Source organism: Scyliorhinus canicula, chromosome 2 (genome assembly GCF_902713615.1).
Source record: "Scyliorhinus canicula chromosome 2, sScyCan1.1, whole genome shotgun sequence".
Taxonomy (NCBI): domain Eukaryota; kingdom Metazoa; phylum Chordata; class Chondrichthyes; order Carcharhiniformes; family Scyliorhinidae; genus Scyliorhinus; species Scyliorhinus canicula.
The window spans coordinates 237,815,235-237,829,882 of NC_052147.1; the positions used below are offsets into that span (position 1 = coordinate 237,815,235).

At 43.5% G+C, this 14,648-nt stretch overlaps 1 protein-coding gene across 1 annotated transcript in view; it reads right to left on the bottom strand.

Moving 5' to 3' along the window:
- The window catches only part of LOC119962051 (inactive dipeptidyl peptidase 10-like), a 1,164,028-nt gene that overhangs the window by 903,063 nt on the left and 246,317 nt on the right, over window positions 1–14,648 (bottom strand). Inside the window, 1 exon segment of the mRNA XM_038789842.1 lies at window positions 431–545. Coding sequence (XP_038645770.1) covers window positions 431–545 — 115 coding nt within the window.

The following is a 14,648-nucleotide window of genomic DNA, read 5'->3' on the forward strand; positions in this document are numbered from 1 at the left end:
AAGGATTCTGTGAGCGACAGAGCAGAGCTAATGGTGTGCCCTCAGAGGATTGCAACAAGCAAAATCTCAAACAGTATCAAAGCAGCTACACTGAAAAAGCCCTACTGCAAGGTCCCGACTTTGAAACATTGAGATGGAGGAGCTGATAGGTACAATGTATATCGAGTACATTGAGAAAGTGTCTTCCTAGGTCAGTTCAGCTTTTCACAAGACACACATCATATTATGTGTCAAACACTTCTGTACATGAAACCCCATCCCAATGCTAACGCTACTGAAGGCAATTGCTACAAGGTGCACTATGGAACAACCAGAAATGTTATTTCTCCCCTCAAAAGGATCTTAATTATTACAAGTAGAATTAAATGGAGCAAATTATCTATTTATTACGTTCATTTGGAAATGATATGTGAGTGAGTATCTTGTTTACCTGGAGTTAAGAGGATGACCGAGATGGTGATGAGAGAGCAGACAGCAAGGATCACCAGCAGAGCAATAGCAATTCCTTTCCAGTTTCTTTGGGGAGGGCTTGCACCTCCTATATCCTACAAAAGGCAGAAATAATAGGTTTTATCACTGAAATTTCCTAACCATAACATATTATTCATAATATGAAAAACACAAGCATTAAGAACTCATTGCAGAGTTGATCATCATAATGATTTTCATACTTCATTTAATTATTCAAATTTGCACATACTTCAGGGCAAGCTAAGATTGAAATGTCTTCTTGCTTTCACAACTGTTTGATTTCTTTAAATGCTGAATTTATAACAATAATTAGATTTTACTTGCCTTTAAGCTATTTGTGCTTATTACTGGTGATGAATCCAATCTAACAGAAGCAAGACGATTTAAAAGAAAACAGCCCTTTATATTGTGATTGAGCATCTCAGCTTATAGATTTTGAAAGGCTCTCAGAAAAGGGCTCTTTAATCAATATTTTAGGAAAGGTTTTGTAGACCTGTCCCCCACCAACTTGCAGAGTCAGCCAGTGCACTGGTGTGGATCTTGGAGGAATGCGCATTTACAGACCACCCCGCGCTCTTGACTGGAAAGGGAAATTCAATGGAACATAGCAGCATGCCAAAGAAAATGGGTAGCAAGAAAAACAGGGCAAATGTTCCATAGAAATACACAAGACACAGTTTTCGGAATGTTTCCTACAACACAATTTAAGCCACATTTTCATAATCTACACAATTTCAATGGTTTCTACTGGCTTTATCAGTTTCCAAATTATACACATTTTATATCATCAACGGGGTTCTCTGTCGACAGGACCCTCTGCTTCGCCGGCAGTGCACCCACGCCTGCATGGGATGGCCACAATGGAAAACCACATTGGTCGGCTGCGGGAATGGAGAATTCCACTGCACCATGCCGGAAAACAGGGCTGGCATGATGGAGAATCCCACACATTGGAAAGTAACTTGATAAAGTACAACACTAAATGACCTTTCTTAATCTAGTCCCTGTAACTAACATGGATACCATGCAGTACTGGTTCTGAATAATTCTGTTCAGCACAAGCAGGGGCATGTTTCAGGCTTCTTGTAGTCTTAGGTATTTCTTGTTCTCACTACATGTTTCATTAACTGGCACATACGTTTTGAAGCAATCCCACCATGATAACTGAGAAGAATTAGAAAAACCATCCAAAATTCCTAAACAACATTTATTGCCTTAATAGAGTGAAACAGGCCAAGGTGCTTCGCAAGGGTATTATCAAACAAGATCTGACACCGAGTCACATAAACAGCTATTTGTCATAAAACTGCCCAAATGTAATCAGGTCACCTCTATTCTTAAAGCTCTGTTAGTTTATTTATATGCTATGAAACTAATTAAAAACAATAAACTAAACATATTGGACTACATTTCTCATCCAAGACTAGTTAATGGGTAAATATTATAACTTGCACCCCTACAGGTTTATGAAGCGAATCAATACCACTAGAAGCACACTGACACATGTGATCGTGTCATACTGCAGAGGATGCAGAAAAACATTTTTATCTTTGGTTAGCTGTGTATTTGACATACATCAAAACTACCAGCATATTGAACAAACTCCAAACTAAGCTGCTGAGGAACTCACAGGTAGACATTCAATTTAATCAATATGGAATTTACACTCAACTCAATTACTTCAGTTGAAAGGCACAAAAATAAACTAAAATTGATGAGTGAACCATTGTGAAATACTTTAGAGGTATGGCATTATGTCCAATATAATGCAGCTACGCATGGGGAATTTGGATCAAATGCAGTTGACAAGAAGTGGAATTAGTGTATAAAGAATATGTGGACCAGGTCACACATGTGTAATTCAATCAACACTTTAAAATTATGCATTTTATATTCACTTTCAGATTCCAAATATACTCATGTGTCCATATCCATTGTGACACTGTATTTATAGCCTCCTGCTGTAGTGCCTCACTAGTCAGAAGATGTAATTACATCATGACAAATTTACATCAGTGATTACTGTTTTAAATGTGGTTTGAGAAATTGGCGATACAAAAATTTGGTCGGAGGATTTTCAATACATTAATATTAGGTCAAGTGGTTTGGTACAGCACAATATTATACAACATTTTCCATAATTTCCCACAATTATTGCATGTAATGCGATTTGTTGTCAGAGTATAATTTGATGGAAAGGGATCCTGAGGAATTAAATACCCAATTATTTTTATTTTTTTTTCCCAATTAAGGGGCAATTTAGCATGGCCAATCCACCTACTCTGCACATTTTTGGGTTGTGGGGGTGAAACCCACGCAGACACAGGGAGAATGTGCCAACTCCACACAGACAGTGACCCAGAGCCGGGATTGAACCTGGGACCTCAGCACCGTGAGGCGGTTGTGCTAACCACTAGGCCACCGTGCTGCCCTCAGAGGAATCAAATACAAAGCTATGGAGAACAAACAGGTGCATAAGATTCATTGGATAACTCTTTCAAAGACGCGGTACAATGAGTTAAATTACATCCTTTTGTGCTTATAGAACTTTGATTCAAAAAATGACTGAGTGGATCTGCTTGATAACAAATCAACGACCTCAATCATTTTTACATAATCACTGGAACTATATTCTTTCTTTTGTAAATTCATTGGAAGAAATGTTCAAAATGCAAACATCTCCAATGTACATTATACAAGCTTACTCTAATAACTATGTTGCCTTCAATATCTCTGGAACTAATTACATTAAGCATCATTAAATCCATCTTCTCACTTGATTAATGTTATCCAACACTCTTTACTGACTTAGTTTCAAAGCATGATGAACAAAATACGTTATGATGACCAATGAAGATGCATATTCCAAATTATAGTCACATGTCATTAAATCTTGAGGTTAAAAAAGGTAAATTTAAAAATTATATATAAATTTTAAAAAATATATTTAGAGTACCCAATTATTTTATTCCCATTAAGCGGCAATTTAGTGTGGTCAATCCACCTAACCTGCGCATCTTTGGGTTGTGGGGGTGAGACCCATGCAGACATGTGCAAACTCCACACAGTGACCCGGGGCTGGGATCGAACCCGGATCCTCAGTGCAGTAGGCAGCAGTGCTGACCACTGCACCACCATGCTGCTCTATATTTTATATTATAATGTAAAGGTAAGGTAAAGTTGCCATAGTCCCAGATGACCATAGGCTGCTTCCTCCTTTGAAGGAGCTGATTTAACCTGAAGATCACCACACCTCAGGTGAGAGGCATAGTTGAGAAGGCGAGGCCTTCATGAATAACATCAGCTGGTACAAAGAACAAAGAAAAGTACAGCACAGGAACAGGCCCTTCGGCCCTCCAAGCCTGCGCCGACCATGCTGCCCGTCTAAATTAAAATCATCTGTACTTCCAGGGTCTGTATCCCTCTACTCCCATCCTATTCATGTATTTGTCAAGATGCCCCTTAAACATCACTATCATCCCTGCTTCCACCACCTCCTACGGCAGCAAGTTCCAGGCACCCACTACCCTCTGTGTAAAAGATTTGCCTCATACATCTCCTCTAAACCTTGCCCCTCGCACCTTAAACCTATGCCCCCTAGTAATTGACCCCTCTACCTTGGGAAAAAGTCTCTGACTATCCACTCTGTCTATGCCCCTCATACTTTGTAGACCTCCATCAGGTCGCCCCTCAACCTCCTTCGTTCCGGTGAGAACAAACCAAGTTTATTCAACCTCTCCTCATAGCTAATGCCCTCCATACCAGGTAACATCATGGTAAATCTCTTCTGCACCTTCTCTAAAGCCTCCACATCCTTCTGGAAGTGTGGCGACCAGAATTGAACACTATACTCCAAGAGTGGCCAAATTAGTTTCTATACAGCTGCAACATGACTTGCCAATTATTATACTCAATGCCCCAGCCAATGAAGGCAAGCATGCCGTATGCCTTCTTGACTACCTTCTCCATCTGTGTTGCCCCTTTCAATGACCTGTGGACCTGCACACCTAGATCTCTCTGACTGTCAATACTCTTGAGGGTTCTATCATTCACTGTATAATACGGGAATTGAACCCACGTTGCTGGTCTTGATCTGTATCAAGCCAGCTGTCTAGCGAAGTGAGCTAAACCCAAATGTAGAATTCAGCTTAATGAACTATGTGTGTATGTCTTCATTATTTTGTTGGAGTAAATTAAATACTAATTGAAAAAATATCTCAGGGTTTTCCTTTGTCTCCCATTGCAACTCTGTTGAATGACAGAAGTAGCTTCTCAGAAAAGCTAAAACTCATTTACTCTGGGCCTTTTTTGCAAGTCCCAGACAAGGTATGTTTCATTGGCTGCCCACCTAGATGGTTCCAAAACATTACTGAAACTTATAAATCAAACTTTGCAATCAGTAAAATGACAGAATATAAAGAAAACATAAGATAGGGTTTAATTTATACACTACAAGGTAGTTTTGATTTCCATTAATGCAAAACCTGTTTAGTGCAAATTGTATATCAAAGTCCTAACAGTTGTCAGTTAGGAAGCACGGATGTCTGTGAGCCAGAAGGTGACAGGGTCAAGCCCCACATCAGGATGTTAGCTGGGGTATAATCATTTTTATCATCTACCCTGGCATGTATCTTTCTCATGCTCTCTCCATCTGCCTTTCTGCAGGGCAAACTTGCACAATTGAAGGGAGAGTTCCCAGATCAGGGTAGGATGCTGGAAATCAAGGTCTTCTCTCAGTTTAACAATTGAGTCATAGAGCTGGCTAGAGAGGTTTTTGATCGGACCTGCGCCAATGATGAGGTGGTGGTGCAGACCCAAGTAATGAGCACCAGCTCATTACTCAAACAACCATATTATGCATGTAAAGTCCTGTTTTGAGTCACCGGCCATTCACTAACCGCTCCTTTCATTCATAGGCACCTCTGGAAAGCTCCTCAGGGCATCCACAAGCCAAGCCCTCAGCTCCAGCGATGACAACACCTTGGAAGAATAACCAGAGGACAACACAGCAGAAGACCCAGCACAGTGCTCACCAACACCCTTCACCAAGTGAGGAGGACAAATAGCTGGTCACCCCGTGGCCACCCAGCCAGGTGACTCCAGGACTCTCTGGCTGATCAAAATGCCCTCTCTTGTGACCCATGACCACCAGCTTCACACGTGCAAGAGGACCCCCAAAGCAGGCCAGGGCCTTCCAGATCTCGGCCCTCGGGAGGATGGCCCGCCATCACAGACAGCAGTGCGTGGCAGTCAGCAGGCTGCTTCCACCTACACTGTGGATGGCGGGGAAGCAGCAAGATGAATGAAATGAAAATCGCTTATTGTCACGAGTAGGCTTCAATGAAGTTACTGTGAAAAGCCCCTAGTCGCCACATTCCGGCGCCTGTTCGGAAAGGCTGGTATGGGAATTGAACCGTGCTGCTGGACTGCCTCTGTCTGCTTTAAAAGCCAGTGATTTAGCCCAATGTGCTAAACCAGTGTGGTGGTATGGATATGAGCACTGCCATTGGGGCAGAGCACTGGCTTCCCATTGGCTCTGGCTGGTCATGTGCCTCTCGTCCGATTGGTTGGGACTAGTCATGTGACTGCTCTCCAATTGGTCGAGAGGCAAGTGGACCCCACCTCCGAGGTGGGGTATAAGTACCCAGAGTTCTCGGCGGTCAGCCATTCTCTGTAGACGACCACCGGGCTAACAACTAGCTGATTAAAGCCACAGTTCGGATCCTAATTGTCTCTTGAGTCGAATTGATGGTACATCAATTTAATCAGCTAGAATTTTGGAATGGAGCTTTGCATCAAGCCTGACTGCCGCCTCACCAGCCCGCATGCTGCAAATCCGTCTGCAATCTTTAAACACTGGCAGGCGTGTTTTAATAGCTACCTGACGACTGCAGCCGGCAAGCCCACCAAGGAGCAGAAACTCCACATCCTCCACTCATGCGTGGGCACATCGGTCTACGCAATGATCGAGGACAAAGATGACTTTGATGCGGCCATGGAGATTCTCAAAGGACACTTTCTCCGGCCGGTCAACGAAGTATACGCACGGCATCTCCTGACGACTAGACAACGGTTCAGCTCAATGGACACAAAACGAGGTGCCTGCTGGACTCCGGGAGCACGGAAAGTTTTGTCCACCCCGACACGGTACAACACTGCGCGCTCCCCATCTATCCAGTTAAACATAAAATTGAATTGGCCTCAGGTTCGCACTCCGTCCAAATCACCGGGTGCTGCATAGCGGACCTCACGGTCCAGGGGGGGTTTTCAAAAACTTCAAACTCCTCATTCTCCCCTGTCTATGCACTCCGGCACTCTTGGTGCGTGTGGACCACATTTTCTGATTGGAAAACTGGTGAAATGAAAATCAGTTACTACCCCTAAGTTGTTGTCATTCTAAACTCCCATCCAGACAGAACCCCCTCCTTTTCCAAAATCTTTTTCCTTGTTCAGTCCCAGGCCTGAGAGCCAGATTGTCTTTTTTTTGGTTTTGTATCTCTTCACCCTAGATTCACTCGATTCAGGAGTGTGATGGAATACTCCCTAATTGTCTGGATGAGTGCAGCTCCAACAACACTCAAGAAGCTCAACACCATCCAGGACAAAGCCAGCCCGCTTGATTGGCACCCTTCCACAAACATTCACTCTCTCCACCACTGATACACATTGGCAGCCATATGTACCATCTGCAAGATTCATTGTAGGAACTCACCAAGGTTTTTCCGACACAACAGGCAAGATGTATTTTTTGATTATGCAGACAAATTAATGGATCATTTATTTGGAGAAAAACAGCTCCTGTTTGGCATATTAATCAGCATTCCTCTGGGTGACCTTGTTAAATACGAGAGAGTAGGTATTGTTTTTCAAAACACAGCTTCAAAAGCAACACTTCCCTCTGAATCCTTCTCTGGCAAAAATGATGAAACATGACAGCAATATATAAATGGGTTTGAGTCCAGTATCAGGTCAAGCCCTGATTCTAGATTTATGCTGCACTTATACTCCAACTGCAGAGTTGGTGTAAGGCCAGGCTAATTTACACTGACACTACAACAGTGGTATAATTGCTAATACCAGTGGTGTAATAGCTATTGGATATATATCTAAATATATCCATGTATTTACTTCCTTTACTTTTGCAGTCTTGTTTCTTCCTCCTCTGTCCCAAAACCCATTCAAGCTGTGACTGATCAGTGATGTGTGGAGATAGCAACATATTCTGAAGTTCATTTTTCATTTCAATATAACATTAGGCTCATTAGGATAGAGCTAGAGAGTTGGCGTGCAAAACAATCAGCCAGTTCAGACAGCGGCCAAGGGTCTAAGAAGCTTCTAGAACATGGAGCAGCAATTGGGATGAGGGGGAGGGGAGGGGGGGCTCGGCAGGGGTTGCGATTGGTGGGAGCCATGGCAATGTCGGTTTTAAAAAACCTGAAACTTACCTTTGGATGACAGTTTCCACCAGGCACTGACAAACATACAATAGGCATAAGACCAGTTACAAGTCTGTGCTCTGGATAATTACAGAGCATCTCAATCCAATGTGACAATGGCAAAATTCTGGTGTGTGATAAGTGTGCATGCAGACCGCAAATGGGCAGCACGGTAGCATTGTGGATATTACAATTGCTTCACAGCTCCAGGGTCCCAGGTTCGATTCCGCCTTGGGTCACTGTCTGTGCGGAGTCTGCACATCCTCCCCATGTGTGCATGGGTTTCCTCCGGGTGCTCCGGTTTCCTCCCACAGTCCAAAGATTTGCAGGTTAGGTGGATTGGCCATGATAAATTGCCCTTCGTGTCCAAAATTGCCCTTAGTGTTGGGTGGGGTTACTGGGTTATGGGGATAGGGTGGAGGTGTTGACCTTGGGTAGGGTGCTCTTTCCAGGAGCTGGTGCAGACTCGATGGGCCGAATGGCCTCCTTCTGCACTGTAAATTCTATGAAATATTGGATGTTTATGTCTGTAAAACGAATGCGGCATGACCCAATTTCTAAGTCCCCTTGCTCTTTCTCGTTCTCTACTGTTGAAAATCATTTAGTCACGTTCATAAGTGAATTTAATGTATTCCTCGCTGCTTCTCAGGCCATTTTTCTGTTTCAGTGAAATGGAATTATGTTAATCATGATGTGGTGTGAAATGAAACACAACTTCTGCTCAATGGCTGTATAAAAAACTTGCAATTTCAGGAATTTCGTGAGCTAGGCTTTCGAAGTGAGATTTTCAACTGATGACAAATTTTGTGTTTTGTGTTTTGTCCCAGAACTTAGTTTGGACTTTAGTTTTTCAAGTATTGAGAAGGGGGAGGGTGTTGGTAATGCATATAAATTTTCCCAGGCAACGGGAGTCGGGTTCGGGTGCATGCAGGGTGTTAAATCACTGGAAATTATGTCATGCTATGACCCTCAACTTTATCCACGCTCTCCTGGCTTTAACTTGGGCAGTTTTAAAGAGAAGAGCACTGTTAAGTATTGTGTTTAAAACTTATAATAGGCATTTAGGTTCTGCTTTAATCAAATATTCTGCTTTTGACAGACAGCAAATCTATTTCCCGAGCTGTGTGGAACTCTTCAGCAGCACAAAGATAAGTTTTTTTAATTTCATTCATGAACGTGGGGATTTCTGGCTAGGTGGGCATTGCCCGTCCCTCATTGCCCTTGCATTTAATTTCAGAGGGCATTTAACATTGCTGTAGATCTGGACTCAGTGGTAGGCCAGACCAGGTCAGGACAGCAGAATTTCTTCCCTAAAGGTCATTAGTGAACCAGATGGGTTTTTGCACCAATCCATAATGGTTCCATGGTCATCAGTGGACCTTTTAATTGCAGATTTTTATGGAATTCACATTTCACCATCTGCTATGGTAGGATTCGAATCCAGGTCCCCAGAGCATTACCCTGGGTTGCTGGATTGCAGGTGGAAGTACCAGTACACCAACTCCACACAGTGGGTAGTGAAACTGAAGAACTGCAGCCAAGGCCAGTTGAGTGGCTTCTGTTGGCAGCACTCTTCAGAGAGTGCCTTCATGGCCAGACAGGTGATTGTCAACTTCTTGAAAGTCACTTCACCTGTCTAGCACTTCACCTGAAGCTGCCCTGCTGACTGTAGTTTTGATGGAGACCTAAAGGAACAGCAACACAGATACAAAACGCACTAGCACCAGCAGAAGCAACATCAGCTGTCTTCTCCTCAACCATGTACTGATCCATGGGACAGAGCGGATGGACAAAGAGATCCAGTCCACAGGAGGCAACACTCAATACAGGGGCTACAGGCACAGGATCATCTCTCTCAACATATCTGAGCATCAGTGCCTTAGGAAGATCAGGTTGACTCAACAAATCAATGCTGACATTTTCAACTTCCTGAAACAAGACCGCCTTCGCACTGGGCCAGGTGGGCACATATTGTCAGTGTCCATCAAGTTGCTTGGCAATGGAGCCTCACTTCCTGGTCTCCACCTCTCCCTAAGGATATGTACTCTCCTGTCCTTCCAGGAGAGAAAGCATAAAGTTCTGAGTGCTAACATTAGCTTGTGTGGGTTACGGAGAAATACAACAGTTGTGGATGGATGTAAGAGGGGAATAGGATGAGGGTAGCTGTGTTGTTCGCTGCTCAGATGGAGATGAGAAATGTCTGGAGAGAGAGGAATGAGCAGAGCATTCTGAGGGTTACGGTGCAGGAGACTGCTGGGAAAGCTGGAGTACATGGGGCATGGCACCTGAAACAGATATGTCACTAATTTTTCCCCACTATCCTGACATCCTGAATCCTCTTAGTGCACTGTCTCCAGTTTGGAGGAACTACACTTCTTCCGTTGACTTCTTCAGCCTCTTCCATCCATGCCTGCTTGGTTGGACAGGCTGCCGACATCCTCCTTTCCGTGTGAAAGTTAATTTCACGGCAGCCTCCTGGACCCCATAGTGGGACACCCAGGTAAGAGTGAGAGACCAGGGGGAGCAGCTTCCTGGGTCTCCTCTCCATCACAGTGCTGCTGAAAACTCAAAGAATGCATGTGAAGGTCAACCATTATAACCCTTGTCAGAGTCCCTTTAATTAGAAATTCTTCCTTTGACAGAATCAACATATCCCCCTGCCTGCCCTCCCTATCAGCTGGGGAATGAGGAGATCGGATGCTATTGCCATAGCTTATTTAAAGGGCCTCTTCAAGGCTGTTGAAGCATTTTCCAACTCACTAACGCTCTCTCCATCTCAGCAGGGAGGCAGGTGAGATCATTGCTTCCAGGTCACCAAGATCTAAATGGGCACCACGGTTACCGATTGAAATTTGTTTCTATTTCATTTCTCTCAGTTGGTTTATGCCTAATGTTATTTCTTTTACTTCTCATATTAGCATAATCTCTTTTTCCCAGCTGTCTAATGATCTTCCAATTTGCTCTGTATTCTGATTACTTGCCTAGCTCCATTACATTTTCCCAAACTGTAGTGACACGGGGTTGAATCCCAAGTACCACAGATGATCACACAGCTTTGACAGCCCCTGTGCAGACGAAGCAAACAGCCCACAAACATGGATAAAGCATCTTAACCCTTTTATCACAATTAAGACAACTTTGATACAGAGTAACTATGATATACAGTATACAGTGTATATATAATGGTATTGATACGACCATAAACCACCAGAAACTTAATATTGTTTCTCGCATTAACTCGTTTATTTCCATGTAGAATCAACTGTTGCTGTAATTCTTGAAATATAAAATATTTGCCAAACAACGCCGTCAGAAAAAACTTGCAAATTATTTGAGCTCTCCATTTGTTTGTCGTGTGCTGTGCACAAATTTGTTACATTTGCTTACAAAAAAAAGGGACTATACTTAGAACATACTACAGTGCAGAAGGAGGCCATTCAGCCCATCGATCTGCACTGACCCACTTAAGCCCTCACTTCCACTCTATTCCTATAACTCAACAACCCCTCCTAAACGTTTTGCACACTAAGGGCAATTTAGCATGGGCAATCCAGCATGTCTTTGACTTGTGGGAGCAAACCCAGACACGGGGAGAATGTGCAGACTCCGCACAGACAGTGACCCAAGCTGGAATTGAACCTGGGACCCTGAAGCTGTGAAGCCACAGTGCTAGCCACGTGTGCTACCATGCTGCCCAGATGTCATTCATTCATTAATTGTGAAAATGCTTTGAGGGATCCTGAGCTCTTTATGAAATGCTATTATGAGGGAAAAATTCAATTGTGTCCATTTCAATTTGTTAACTCTTAGTTTGGTAGATTTCCAAACATCAAGCACAATGTTTATTATAGGGGGAATTTGCCCTATTCAAATTCAGCCATACAATTGGTAGAAATTTATAGCTAAAAGTAGTGAGTGAAAGCAAATCTTCACACTCAAAGAAGTGTTTTGAAAGTAAAAGTCTCTATTTTTAAGATCTTTTTTGTTGTGCACTTCCTTGGGATTATGGGCGGGATTCTCCCGCAATCGGCAGGATGGCCTGACGCTGACGCCAAGAACGGTGCAAACCACTTCGGCGTCGGGACACCCGGAAGTTGCGGAATCCTCCTTGCCTTACAAGCCAAGAATTACAAGCCAGCTGTTTAGCCCACTGTGCTAAACCAGCCCCTGATAAGGCCAAGGTACAAAGGCCATTTAATTCCTTAAGCCAGGCCTGGGCAACGGAGTCTATTAGACTGCTAGACAAAGGACCTTGAAACTGTCTTTCAAATTCTTCATGGTTTAACATTAACCAACTGAATAATCAGGTCAAAGGAAGATGTATCATTTGTCAAAACCAAAATGGAAAAGTGGGAGTCATGTCACATGACCCCACCAGCTGGAAGAACCTGTTACCCTCTCTTGCTATACTGCCAATCAGTCTGCCATTTTCCATCCACCAACCCTCAGCTCAGAAAAATGGTGCTGTCTAGTTATGAATGCCTGGCTCCACCTAAACAATTTCTATTGGAAATCCTGTACCATTGCCTGCAAGACTAATTCATCTCTAGCTGCCCCACTCATTGTGGAAGTTATTTCTACTGGAAAACTGGATTATCCAGCATCAGTTTCAATCTGCTGACCACTCTGAAAGAATATAGCATTGGACTTCTGACTCTGGACTCAGATTAAACAATAGTTCTTATTTTCTCTGTGTTCTTTGCCCTGTACCTCTTTAGTTTTTTTATCCTCACTTTTACTGAATGAAAGCTAAAAGCCGGGGGGGGGGGGGGGGGGGGGGGGCGGTGATGGTGATGGACTGTGAACCCTCTTCCTGTTTTTTGGGTGCATGTTAAATTAACTAACCCTCCAAGATTTTTTTTTCCTTCATGTGATGTGGGCGTGGCAGGCTGTGCCAGCATTTATTGCCCATCCCGAATTGCCCTCGAGAGGGTAGTTAAGAGTCAACTACATTGCTGTGTGTCTGGAGTCATGGTAACGATGGCAGATTTCCTTCCAGAAAGGACATTGGTGGAGCAGATGGGTTTTTATCCTATCTTGCACTTGCTGTGGACTTATTAATAGAAATTGAATCACACCAAAACTGAGAGGTTGGGAAAATGCGCTACTGCTTCTAAAGGAGGAAATCAAAATCAAAACACCTTTCTGTTTACGGACAGGTAGTGCAAGGCAATATCAAGGCTGCTGAAATGATACCCCTCCTGTCCATAACACATGTCCTATCTGCAACTCTGCCATATGGACTTCTCCCCATCGTTCTTTTCGTGATCCTTTCTTTAATCAATAACTTCAACAGTCTGCAGTCTGCGGGCTGGTATAGCACATTGGGCTAAATCGCTGGCTTTTAAAGCAGACCAAGGCAGGCCAGCAGCACGGTTTGATTCCCATACCAGCCTCCCCTAACAGGTGCCGGAATGTGGCGACTAGAGGCGTTTCACAGTAACTTCATTGAAGCCTACTCGTGACAATAAGCGATTTTCATTTTCATATTTCCTTGTAACTTATGTGCCACAACATTCCACTTTCATCTGGATGATGTCACAAGAAAATAACAAAGAATAAAGAACAAAGAACAATGAATAATACAGCACAGGAACACACCCTTCGGCTCTCCAAGCCTGCGCCGATCATGTACCCTATCTAGACCAACCTCCTGTATCCTTCTATACCCTGTCTGTCATGTGCCTATCCAGATAAGTCTTAAAGGTCACTAAGGTCACAGCTGTTCTCTTTATATATTAACGATCTAGATGACGGGACAGGGGGCATTCTGGCCAAGTTTGCCGATGATACAAAGATAGGTGGAGGGGCAGGTAGTATTGAGGAGGTGGGGAGGCTGCAGAAAGATTTAGACAGTTTAGGAGAATGGTCCAAGAAGTGGCTGATGAAATTCAACGTGGGCAAGTGCGAGGTCTTGCACTTTGGAAAAAAGAATAGAGGCATGGACTATTTTCTAAACGGTGACAAAATTCATAATGCTAAAGTGCAAAGGGACTTGGGAGTCCTAGTCCAGGATTCTCTAAAGGTAAACTTGCAGGTTGAGTCCGTAATTAAGAAAGCAAATGTAATGTTGTCATTTATCTCAAGAGGCTTGGAATATAAAAGCAGGGATGTACTTCTGAGGCTTTATAAAGCACTAGTTAGGCCCCATTTAGAATACTGTGAGCAATTTTGGGCCCCATACCTCAGGAAGGACATACTGGCACTGGAGCGGGTCCAGCGGAGATTCACACGGATGATCCCAGGAATGGTAGGCCTAACATACGATGAACGTCTGAGGATCGTGGGATTATATTCATTGGAGTTTAGGAGGTTGAGGGGAGATCTAATAGAAACGTACAAGATAATGAATGGCTTGGATAGGATGGACGTAGGGAAGTTGTTTCCATTAGCAGGGGAGACTAGGACGCGGGGGCACAGCCTTAGAATAAAAGGGAGTCACTTTAGAACAGAGATGAGGAGAAATTTCTTCAGCCAGAGAGTGGTAGGTCTGTGGAATTCATTGCCACAGAGGGCGGTGGAGGCCGGGACATTGAGTGTCTTTAAGACAGAAATTGATAAATTCTTGATTTCTCGAGGAATTAAGGGCTATGGTGAGAGAGCGGGTAAATGGAGTTGAAATCAACCATGATTGAATGGTGGAGTGGACTCGATGGGCCGAATGGCCTTACTTCCACTCCTATGTCTTATGGTCTTATGGTCTAACGTATCTGCCTCAACCACCTCACTTGGCAGTGCATT